General features: G+C 44.1%; 1 protein-coding gene across 1 annotated transcript; it reads left to right on the forward strand.

The window, feature by feature from the left end:
• Positions 1-844: 844 nt before the first annotated feature.
• LOC118842688 (probable ATP-dependent RNA helicase DDX41) lies at positions 845-11,341 on the forward strand. The gene is made up of 3 exons (XM_036750078.1): positions 845-901; positions 2,204-2,321; positions 9,459-11,341. The coding sequence occupies exons 1-3, from the start codon at positions 845-847 to the stop codon at positions 11,339-11,341; spliced, it is 2,058 nt and encodes a 685-aa protein (XP_036605973.1).
• Positions 11,342-12,314: the final 973 nt, after the last annotated feature.

The following is a 12,314-nucleotide window of genomic DNA, read 5'->3' on the forward strand; positions in this document are numbered from 1 at the left end:
TTGCAGAGCAGCAAGCAGCCTCCAAACCAGGAAAACGTGGCTTCAAGGACTGCCTCTGAAGCCTACTGACTGTGGAGCCTTGGACAAGTCCCTTGACCTCTCAGAGTTTGAGGCACCTGAGACCTTAATTTGTAGGATGGGGCCCAGCTGTGAGGCAAGGTTAGAGGGAAGTGCCAGTGTCAAGCAGATCCTAGTTTCATTCCCTCTGCTGAAAATGCTGGCATTGGTGACATCACAGAGTTGTGGGTGGGTAGGAACTAGGGAAGAGTATAATGGTGCCTTTGAAAATCTGATTCCAATATCACTGCTTTCATGTCAGATCTCAAAGCAGGAAGGTGCCAGTTCCAAAGAGCTCTTGACAATGCAGAGCATGGCTCAAGCTTGGACTCAGCATTTCTGGCCTGATTCCTGGAGCCCCCATCCGTCCCCGTCTAGGCCCCAGGATGGACACAGTCAATGTTAATGTAGCCCGTCCAGAACTCTAAGAATTTTTTTGTGTCTCTTTCAGCCACTGGAAGAAGCCAGAGGACTCATCAGTTTGCACCCGAAGGGGACCCATGGAGCCCAGAGTCAATTCGAGTCCTATTGGATGTGTGGGCCTCCCCTCATATCCAGGGTATGAGGGCACACAGGAAGAGACTCTCAGTAATCTACAGGGCTATAGCCAGGAGATTACATAAGGAGGGTATACAGAGAAGCTGGGTGCAGTGCCAGCAAATGATGCTCTCCTTAGAAGACCTATACTGGGCCATACAGGAGGCCAACCACAAAAGGCAGGGTGAGCCCATCCCCTGCCCATTTTATGAAGGCCTGGAAAAAGTCCTGCCATTCACATATATCTGGCATGAAGGTCCTGGACACGAAGTCCCTGAGGCTGAGCCCACAGGCTGTGATCCCTCAGGTAAGTACTGGGGAGATGGGTTCAGCAGGGCCATACTGCCCGGGAAAGAAACCTCAGGGGACCAAGACCTACAGTTCTGGAGGACACCAGAAGGGACCAACTGAGTGAAGTCCTTTGCATGGCTCTCTCCCTTGCCTAATACTACAGGTGGTCATGTGTAACATCAAACACCCTGGCACACCCAGGATGGCCTGCTGGCACAAGTTCTTTGATCTGCTTTTCTAAAGGAAAGGCAACTTTAAAGGAGTCAACAACCTTAGTGTAATTAACCATGTATATCATTCACTAGCTCAGGGGAAAGGTCAGCACCCTAAATGCGGAGAAAATACAAGCAGCAAAATTAGGACGGATCAACTGATTGGCTCAAACTGTCCTAACAAAGTAATACAATGACCTATAGACACCACAGATCAGGGGGAGCACCAACATCTGAGAAGTTGGGGGGTGGTGGGGGCTCTTAACAAACCACTACTCAGAGTCTCATCCACAGAAGCAAAAGTTGTTTCTCATCAGCAAATACCCAAAGCAACATCTCACCTTGCAATATATACATATATATAGATAGATAGATGTATATATATACAGAGAGAGAGAGAGAGATGTATGTATACACACATATAATATAAACACTTTTGGCTAATAGGCTTAGAGCCGTAAGGCATCAGAACCCTCAAGACTCAGTGCCTAATTAGCTTTGTACCAAAAGGTGTGAAAGACTTCCTACAAGGAAGCATCCCTGTAAGGAAGCATCTCCTTCACCAAGCTCCTCCTTAGAGAAGTTCCTCCTCCAATGGGCTCTTTGTGACCCAGGATGTATCCCAGCTCAGCCAGAGTTCAAAGCAGCAAGATATGCATGATTGAACACTTGTGGTTAACACAATAGGCCTATTAATGGACAGGGTAGACATTTCTATTCCAGCACAAGGAAAGGGGGCCATGAAGAGAAAGCTTGTAGGGTTAGACTTTTGAATCCTTTTCCCTCTTGTCACATTCACAGGGCCATACAGTTGGAACCCCATGCCAATTTGGACTCCTCCCTGGCTGGGTCAGGTGCTACCTCAGGTGATTACTTGGAATGCAGCCTCCATTGCCCAAGAGGAGTACAGCCCCCAGGAGCCACCACATGCTATCTCATGGACCCCCAGCACTTTTATCTGTGTCCCAAACCAAATGACCAATGGGAACATCCCCCAGTGGATGCCACAGGAGATTCCATGGACCCCAAGGCCTCTCATCTCTTTCTCAAATCAATTCACCCAGGAGCATATGTTTCAGCTTCCACCAGAGATCATCCCATTTCAGCCTGTACAACTTCCCTATATCCAGCATCAAGCGACCATTGAGAACAATCCCCATTTTCAACTCCAGGACATCCCTTCAACTATTCCTGTTTCTGACATCATGGAAGATGAAGAGATAGGTCAGTGTATCTCCTAAGATAGACCCCAGGGAACCCATTCCACTGATACCCCTTTGTTCAAAATGGACCATGAAGAGCCAGCTAGAAACAGTTCCCAAGACCCAACAGCATTGAGCCCACAGGCAAATCTAAGAAGCCAAGGATCCAAACCCCCAAAACCTGAGAAACAGAGGATTCCTCAGTAAAGGTCAAAGCCCTGGAATAGATTCCCAAGAACTTTGGAGGTCATGGACTACTCATAAGAAAATAGGGAAAATTGAACAACTTCAAATAAAAATAAAATCTTCAAATAAAATCACAGTCCGTGTGATTCAAATAAAATCTGTTTTGACTTATGAAAAGAATAGATGGCTTTCAGTGCTCCATCTAGGTGCTTCAATTTCCTTCACTAGCAACAGCATTTGTTTCTGATCCAGTCTTCCTCACGTCTTTAGAGTATGTTTGCTTTGATAGTTTTCTTGCAAATGTGAACTTGAGCTTTATGACTTCAACTGTTTCTGGTCAGATTGAATGCATTTGTTTGCTGTACTAGTAACTTAAAAGAAGTCTGGGTATTCCTTGAAAGCACTCAGTGAATTGATTCAAAATTGAGGCAGGAAAGAAGAATGCTATTTACCTTTGTAAGACATTTCCCCTTCTTCTTTCCCCTGTTCCTTCTTTACAGCCTAAGGGTCCCAAGCTTGTAGGTAGGTGAGCTATAGAGTTAGCATAGTCAGAATAGACTAGTTCTAATATGTTGGCCTTCTTGGAGCTGTACCTGTTCATGATTCAAACCAAATACAGAAAAAGAAATTGATGTGCATTCATTTCAATCCTTTACTTTGTATTTTAGTTTCACAATCGCAGAAATGCATGGGTCATTTTTAGAATTTCCACTGAGTAAACTTTCCTCAGTTAGGCATAGCTTAAACTATAGGGAACAATTTTTTTTTTACAAATTCAAAATAATGAAGGAACCACTATAATGTTTAGAGAAATGCCATAATCTCTTTGCACTACCAGAAGACTTGTGTTTGTGGCAGTACATTTCTAGTCAATAGAAGGTGGTTATATTTTGCTTTTTGTCTTAACCTTTCCTACTTCTAAATAAACGTAATTGCCCTTGGACTCTCTAGGTTCCTAGAGTCCCAAATAGATCCTTTAACCCAACCTCACCTTCCTATTGAGGCCTCCCCCTCATCCAAGGATAGAGGGCCAGGGAAGAAAGGAGGTGCATTCCCTGGCACTGGTGAGCAGTGACCCAATCTCTCATTGGCATGAACATCATCATTCATTTTTTTTTTTGCAGTCCTTGAATAATTACTTTATTTATTTATTTATTTTTTAAATTATTTTTTTTTATTTTTAGTTTACAACACATGTTTCTACATAATTTTGAGATCCAGATTTTCTCCCCTCGCCCTCCCTCCCCAAGATGGCATAGAATCTCATATAACTACCACGTATAACTTCGCGTTGAATTAATTTATACACTAGTCAAGTTGTGGAGAAGAATTATGACCAATGCAGTGAATCGTGAGAAAGAAGAGACAGAACCAAAAAAAGCCCCAAAAACAAAAACAAAAGAGAAGAAAAAAGGCGAGCATGAAGTGCGCCTCAATCTGTATTCAAACTTCACAGTTCTTTCTCTGGATGAAGATGGCATTCTACATCGTGAGTCCCCTGGATTTGTCCTTGCACATTACGTTGCTGAGAAGAGCGAAGTATGTTAGGGTTGGTCCTCACAGAATCCATATATCTGTGGTTGTGTACAATGTTCTCCTGGCTCTGCTCCGCTCACTCAGCATTATATCGTGTAGGTTTTTCCAGATTGTTACAAAGTCCGTATCATCCCCATTTCTTATGGCACAATAGTATTCCATTACCTTCATATACCACAGCTTGTTCAGCCATTCCCCAATTGATGGGCATCCCTTTGATTTCCATTTCTTGGCTACCACAAAAAGAACCGCTATAAATATCCTTGTACATATGGGTCCTTTTCCCGCTTGTGTGATTTCTTTGGGACACAACCCTAGAAGTGGTATTGCTGGGTCAAAGGGTATGAACATTCCTGTGGCCCTTTGGGCATAGTTCCAAATTGCTCTCCAAAATGGCAGGATCAGCTCACAACTCCACCAGCAATGTAACAATGTTCCAATTTTCCCACATCCTCTCCAGCATTTGTCATCCTCCTGTTTTGTTATTTTAGCCAATCTGACAGGAGAGATGTGGTATCTGAGAGTTGTTTTGATTTGCATTTCTCTAATCAGTAGTGATTCCAGAGTATTTTTTCATATGCCTATAGATAGCTTTAATTTCTTCCTCTGAAAACTGCCTGTTCATATCCTTTGACCATTTCTCAATTGGGGAATGGCTTGTATTCCTATATATTTGGCTCAGTTCCCTGTATATTTTAGAAATGAGGCCGTTATCAGAGAAACTAGTAGCAAAGATTTTCTCCCAATTTTCTGCTTCCCTCCTAATTCTTGTTGCATTGGCTTTTTTTGTACAAAAACCTTTCAATTTAACAATCAAAATTATCTATTTTGCATTTTGTAATACTCTCTAACTCATAAGTTAATACTTTTACTGACATAACTGTGTATACTGGAATCCCATTCCAGCTTCTTAAACAAACAAAAGAGGTTAATGACTGACCTCACAAGTTGATGGATTTGTCCCTGTTAACTCATTCTGGAGGAAAGGGACGCTTCAGGAATTAAGTCTTATACACATTGATAAGCTCGAACTCTCGTTTAAAATCACAAAGCCATCTTTCAAAACATTTCTAGAATTGTTTCCCTAAACTGAAGATGTCTCTGATTGAGTTGCAGTAATTAATTACACTATTTGTATCAATACCTAATTGCTCTTATCACTTAAAACATCCAAGAACTCTGTCTCACATAGATACAATATAACTTCAAATCCCAGCCTTAGTCTATGGGATGATGATTCAACCTTACATTTGTAAACAATATTATCTCATAAAACTTCTTTTCCCTTTTTTTCAAATTATTCCCATTAACACTTTAGAAACCATATTATCTTGGCTATACAAGAGTAGCAATGTAACTAGTCCTTTGATTAAAAACAACAAGATTTCACATATTTGCATTTATCCAATTTTCCATTTTCCCCATAAAACCAAGTTCTTTCACAATGGTAGCAGATTCTGGCAGATAACTTCCCTTTTGTTACTACCTGCTTATTTCTGATTAAAGAGATCTGCCATATCATCTCCCCCTGAGGGTGGGTTCTTTTCCATCAGTTGGCAGGCTTCACTAATAAAAATCTACAAAACCAAACCCATCATAAGTCTAGTCTATTCTTATCAGTTCTGTTGACTTTAAGAAGCCAGGTTTGGAGGCTTCTGACACCTACCGTTTTCTTACTTTCAGTAAAAATCAAATCCCAGTAATTGTTGCCCCTCCCCCTTCCTTCCCTTATGACAGGTGGGCTAAGGGATTATAGATAAGATATTGGGATCTGTGTGGGATGTAAGGGCCAAATTACTATCAGTCTCCTTCCTGCAGCCTCCTCAGAATTAGCATGATAAGTCAAGGGAAGCCTCCAGCCGTGATTCGCATTTAACAAGGATGAAAGAATTGGCCCCTTCCTCCTCTCTTTCTTCATGTCTCCCCCTAGACTTTTGGACGCCACTTGAGGAAAGCATGAACGGACCGAATCCACCTGGTTTTTCCTAGTTCTTTGTCTAGTTCTTTTTAATTTCTAAGGCCCCAAACTTAGCATTGTAAAAGAAACGATCATTGTCTACAAAACCACATTTTAACAGTTCACAATGTATCCTGAACTGACAGAGATCACGAGAGAACCCCAAAAGGCCCCTGCACAAATTCCTGACTTATATCAAAACCAATTTCAATTGAACTTTCAGACAAAACTTGGAAGTCATAATTTCTTAGGTTACAGCAATTGTCCAACTTCTTAATCTAATGCAACTTCAACAAAATTTATACTATAGAAATGTTATAATGCCCTAAACATTATTATGTATATAAAATTTGAACTACTCAATTCAGTCTAGGTAAATACATTTCTCAACCAAATGTGACAGTTTAAAATTACCAACTTTTCATCACATTCTTTAAAAGCACCCAATTCACATATATCAAACTCAGATTAAAATCATGTAATGGTCTTCTCAAATTTCACAATGTAAGAGAATTTTAGAAATACAATATAATTTCAGAAATACAGAAACAATAAATTTCAGATGACATCCATTGCATTTCCAGATTATCACATATAGGAATTGTTGATTCTATTACTTCTAGTATTTCTATATTAATACATTAATATATGAATATATGCATAATATATATCAATACATTAACATCCTTAATACACTTAATTTATTTAGCTGTATATTCTCAATCAGGTTACAAGTTTCTTTAAGCTTCAGCTCCCCACAGTCTTTCAATGTAGAGGGTGGGGGAAGGTTTGGCCAGGAGCACATGGCGGCTAAGAGCAGCAGCCCCGTCCCAAACCCTTTATTTCTAACTTCTATCTCTCTCTTTCCCGATCTTTACTGAAGCTTTTCTTTCCTTTTGACCCTCTGTATCTCCAATTTCAATCTTTCTTTCCTATTCTTGACACAAACTACCTCAAACATTTCAAGTGAATAATCAATTACATACTCTCCCAACTTTTCTTTTTTCTTTAGAATCTAACCAGCCCTTAATTCAGAGCCCATTTATCAGTTTAGGTGAGTGAATTTCTAAACCTCCATGCACAGAGAATCCTTCATCTCGTCCTTAAACCACCAGATATATTCTCATATTAAAAACTTTTTCACATGGAAAGTCTGTTCTTATGGTTAAATATCAGTATTAGTAATTACTCACTTGTTACAACCACATATAAGAGTTCCAAATTTTATCACATATAGAAATTATTCAACTTATTATTTTTGGTATTCAAAAACCACTTCAAAGGTTAACAATTACATTAAATCAGAGAGAGAGAGAGAGAGAGAGAGATAATAATGTTGTGTCTAAAATATAAACAACCATCGTTATTATTTCCCTTTACAAATCAGGAAACAGGTCAAACAGAGATGAAAATACAGGTTTGCAACTGGAACAAAGAAGTGTGAAGTTACCTAGAGCACAAGCTGGTATCCCAGTGGTGACAATTCTAGGAGGCAGAAAGTCCAAATCCATCTACCTCGCCCTTCCCCCACAACTGCAGAAGTTACTGAGCCTAGGGCAGTTTGCAGCTGCTGGGGACAGAGTGGGCAGAATGCATAGGGCCGGGATGACATTTCCCAACTTTGCCAAAAGGATGGGCTACGAAGGTACCCGGGGGCACAGGACTGACTGTCAGTCTGTGAATTTCTGTCCTTCTCCTCCTTTATGCCTGGTGGGGAAGGGTGATTTAAGTTTTCCCTACAGCTTTCTTGCATTTTCTTCTAATCTTATCTGGGAGGAGAGGGGTTTGTTCTTAACTGCTCTAACTTTTCCTGCAGCCCTGGCTCAGTCAGAGACAGGACAACAATGGTGAAAGATCTCAACGACTGTAATTCGAGCAAACTTTATGTTTTGCTCACACCTTAAAAACCTTTTTTTTGCACTTAAATCTAAGGGAAAACATTCCCTCCTAACTTTGGGGACAAAGAAAAACACAAGAGTCCCACCGGAAAGCTTTTACCAAACTCCGTATTTACGGATAAACAGAGGTTTTTAGCCAAAAGGCGTTCATTGGGCGGAGGTATTTCAGCAAGAGTAAGCTCCTGGGAGCGATCTAACAGTTTGAGGAGTCTCCCAAAATTCAACTACCCAATTTCCAAGCTTTTAACAATTTAAACCCAGAATTTGCCAAAATTTTAACCCTATTTCCGTCGTATTTCCAAGTTAACCACACATGGAACCACAAGGAAAAGAGTCTTTGTTTCCCTAGTCGCAGCCTGAAATCTCTGGCTGCCTTCATTTTAGATTTTTAACAAAATATAGACATTTCACAATTTTGACACAGACACACGAACACAGACAAACACAAAACGTGACAGAATCACAGTGTAGGTCAAATTGAAAGCTAAACCAAGTCCCCTCAGAGGAAAGAAAAAATAAACCAGATTTCCTCCTTAGGGATAATGGCCTCCAATCTTTCCCACACCCCAACAGGGAGAAGACAGCGTCCCGTTTCCGCCCCTCCCCCCTCCCCCCCACATCCCTGCGTCCAGGTTATCGTGTTAGCAGAGACCAGATGGCTAGGACTGGGAAGGGCCTTGGGACTAGGACTGGGAAGGAGGGAAAGAGGTGGAGGACTGGGAAGGGCCTTGGTGTTCACAGCTGCTAGTCCTTAAGTAGCTAAGGTGTCAAGCAGGCTTCCAATAGGACTGCTGAGATCAGGTGAGAACTCACCTCTCAGACCTCCTTACAGGACCAATAAAAGCCTGAGGGAACTCAGCCTGAGAAAGTCCTGATTGGAGGAGGCAGCTTCAGCAGACCCGGCTCCAGCCACTTTTTCCAAGGCGAAAGGTAAGGGGAAGTCTGGCCACGGACTTCCTTGGGCTTCGATGGATCCCCCTTATGCCTCCTGAGGGTTAGTGCTGAGGATGGTTGGATTGCAGTGCCGCTCCTGGAGGGACTTGGGGCTAGAGATCAGGAGAAGGAAATGGAGAGTTGCTCATGTTCATTCAGGAACTGACCTAGGCTTGAGTCCGTGGAGGCAATAGCATCAGTGGTGTTTGCTTCAAGGCCTGAATGAGGGGTATGTTGTGCTGAAAGGAGAAGGGGAGTCAGGAAACCTGGGTAAACCGAGACCTCGCTGGTCAGACATTTCCCCTCTTTTTCCTCTACTTCCTTCACGGTTGGTAAGACGATCTTCTGCTGGCTGTCTCAAGACCAGTGCAAATTGCATTGGACAAAATGAACAGCGAGAAAATTCTAGTCACAGAAGAGACCAGATCATAGAGAAAGATGCTGCTTTGTGTATCTTAATTGATGAAACGAACGAAAGGCCGTGAAGTCTTTTAAAAATTTGTTGTACAAACTTTTGGGGGATGGGGTGGGGTTATGTAGCCAAAAATTGTATGACATTGTCTTCCTTGATACTCTTGAAACTTGTATAGAAATATAAATTTGCCTGATCATTTACAGGCTGGGAATTGTTTTTTTTTTTAAACCTAAGTTCTTGGCCACGTGACTGGTGCTCGAAACATGGAGGAGCCGGAAACGGATAGGAAGAGACCTCGAGAGGAGGAGGATGACACAGCAGGGCGCCTGTCAGAGGATGAGGACTATGTGCCTTATGTGCCTGTCAAGCGGAGAAAGCAGCAAATGCTACAGAAGTTGCTGCAGATGCGGCGGAAGGGAGCGGCGGAGGAGGAGCAGAAAGACAGCGGCAGTGAGCCCCGAGGCGACGAAGATGACATTCCACTGGGCCCCCAGTCCAATGTCAGCCTCCTGGACCAGCACCGGCACCTGAAGGAGAAGGCAGAAGCCCGGAAAGAGTCTGCCAAGGAGAAGCAGCTGAAAGAGGAAGAGAAGATCTTGGAAAGTGTAGCAGAGGGCCGAGCTCTCATGTCGGTGAAAGAGATGGCGAAAGGAATCACCTATGATGATCCCATCAAAACCAGTTGGAAGGCCCCTCGATACGTGCTGAGCATGTCTGAAGCCCGGCATGACCGTGTTCGTGAGAAGTACCACATCTTGGTGGAAGGAGAGGGGATTCCGCCCCCCCTCAAGAGCTTCAAGGAAATGAAGTTTCCTGCAGTCATTCTGAGGGACCTGAAGAAGAAGGGAATCCATCACCCCACTCCTATTCAGATCCAGGGCATCCCTACCATCCTTTCTGGCCGTGACATGATCGGTATTGCGTTCACTGGCTCTGGCAAGACATTGGTGTTCACCCTGCCTCTCATCATGTTTTGCCTGGAGCAGGAGAAAAGATTACCATTCTCCAAGAGGGAGGGGCCCTACGGGCTCATTATCTGCCCTTCAAGAGAACTGGCCCGTCAGACCCACGGCATCTTGGAGTATTACTGTCGGCTGCTACAGGAAGACGGCTCGCCCCCCTTGCGCTGTGCCCTCTGCGTTGGGGGCATGTCAGTCAAGGAGCAGATGGAAACCATCCGGCATGGGGTGCACATGATGGTGGCCACCCCTGGGCGTCTCATGGACCTGCTGCAGAAGAAGATGATGAGTCTGGACATCTGCCGCTACCTGGCCCTGGATGAGGCTGACCGGATGATTGACATGGGCTTTGAGGGGGACATCCGAACCATCTTCTCCTACTTCAAGGGCCAGCGACAGACACTGCTTTTCAGCGCTACCATGCCCAGAAAGATCCAAAACTTTGCTAAGAGTGCCCTGGTAAAGCCTGTCACCGTCAACGTGGGCCGGGCAGGCGCGGCTAGCTTGGACATCATCCAGGAGGTGGAGTATGTGAAAGAAGAGGCCAAGATGGTGTACCTGCTGGAGTGTCTGCAAAAGACGCCTCCACCAGTGCTGATCTTTGCAGAGAAGAAGGCAGATGTGGATGCCATCCATGAATACTTGCTTCTCAAGGGAGTGGAGGCTGTAGCCATCCATGGAGGCAAAGATCAAGAAGAACGGACCAAGGCCATTGAGGCATTCCAGGGTGGCAAGAAAGATGTCTTAGTGGCCACCGATGTGGCCTCCAAGGGCCTGGACTTTCCAGCCATTCAGCACGTCATCAACTACAATATGCCTGAGGAGATCGAGAATTATGTTCATCGGATTGGCAGGACAGGGCGCTCGGGGAACACTGGTATCGCCACCACCTTTATCAACAAGGCCTGTGACGAGTCTGTACTCATGGATCTCAAAGCCCTCCTGCTTGAAGCCAAGCAGAAGGTGCCTCCTGTGCTGCAGGTCCTACACTGTGGGGATGAGTCCATGGTGTTAATTGGAGGAGAGAGAGGCTGCATCTTCTGTGGGGGTCTGGGCCATCGCATCACCGATTGCCCCAAGCTGGAGGCCATGCAGACCACACAGGTCAGCAACATTAGCCGCAAGGACTACCTGGCCCACAGCTCCATGGACTTCTGAGCCCCCGCAGGACTGGAGCCAGGAGTGCATGTGCCAGCAGCCCTCCGGGAGAGGCTGCCTGGGCTTTCTGCTGGGGCTGGCCCTGCCCTGCCCCCAGATGACTGCTGCTTCCATCTTTTCATCTCCTCCTTCTCCAGGGGTGCCACCTATTAAATCAGAAGTACTAAACTCACTCTTTATAATGTTTATAATAAATACAAGGACTGCAAAGCACCTTTCTCAAAATAACCCTATGAAAAGGCAGGGGGAGGGAAGGAGTGTTAGCTCCATTTTACTAAGAAACTCTGAGGCTTTGATCCTCTCAGTTGGAGATGTCAAAACTAGGATTTGAACCCAGGTCTTCTGGCTGGTTTTTTCCCAGGTTGCTGATCACTTCTTCTCCAAGGCCCTAAGGAGGGATTGTGGCAGCTGAGCTATCCTACTCTGGGTTTGGGAGCAGGCACTCAGTGGCCTCAGAAATCTTCCTGTCAATCTTTTCTTTGCCCCCACCTTTCCTTTTCTTCCCCAGAGGAGCTTAGAAATGTCGTTTGCCTTCTCTAGGCCTCAGTTTCCTCCTCTGTCAATGAAATGTGGGCATGCTATAGGAGTTGGTGCTAGCATTATCAGTACCTCCTTTGAGAGGACTAGATGACAATAAAGTAAGATTATTATCCCCTCCAAAGCTGTCTTCCTGTCTTTCTTGTGTGACCAGATCAAGAGTGATCCTGTACTAGCAGCCCTCCTGTGTGTTTATTTGTCTTACACTAGGTCATATTGTTATACCGATAGCGAGTGAGACACTCCACGGAGTATTTGTTTTAAATGGAGAATTTATTAGCCGGAGTCCATTTGGGGATGATCAACCCAAATCAGAATTGCCCCGGGTTGGGGTAAAGAAGTAGTTTAAATAGAAAATACAGGGTGCAGTGGTTAATTATCTCTTGAAATTTACAGGCCAGGTCACAGGGTGGTCTGGGGGAACAGGAACAAAGGT

Source organism: Trichosurus vulpecula, chromosome 3, assembly GCF_011100635.1.
Source record: "Trichosurus vulpecula isolate mTriVul1 chromosome 3, mTriVul1.pri, whole genome shotgun sequence".
Lineage (NCBI taxonomy): Eukaryota > Metazoa > Chordata > Mammalia > Diprotodontia > Phalangeridae > Trichosurus > Trichosurus vulpecula.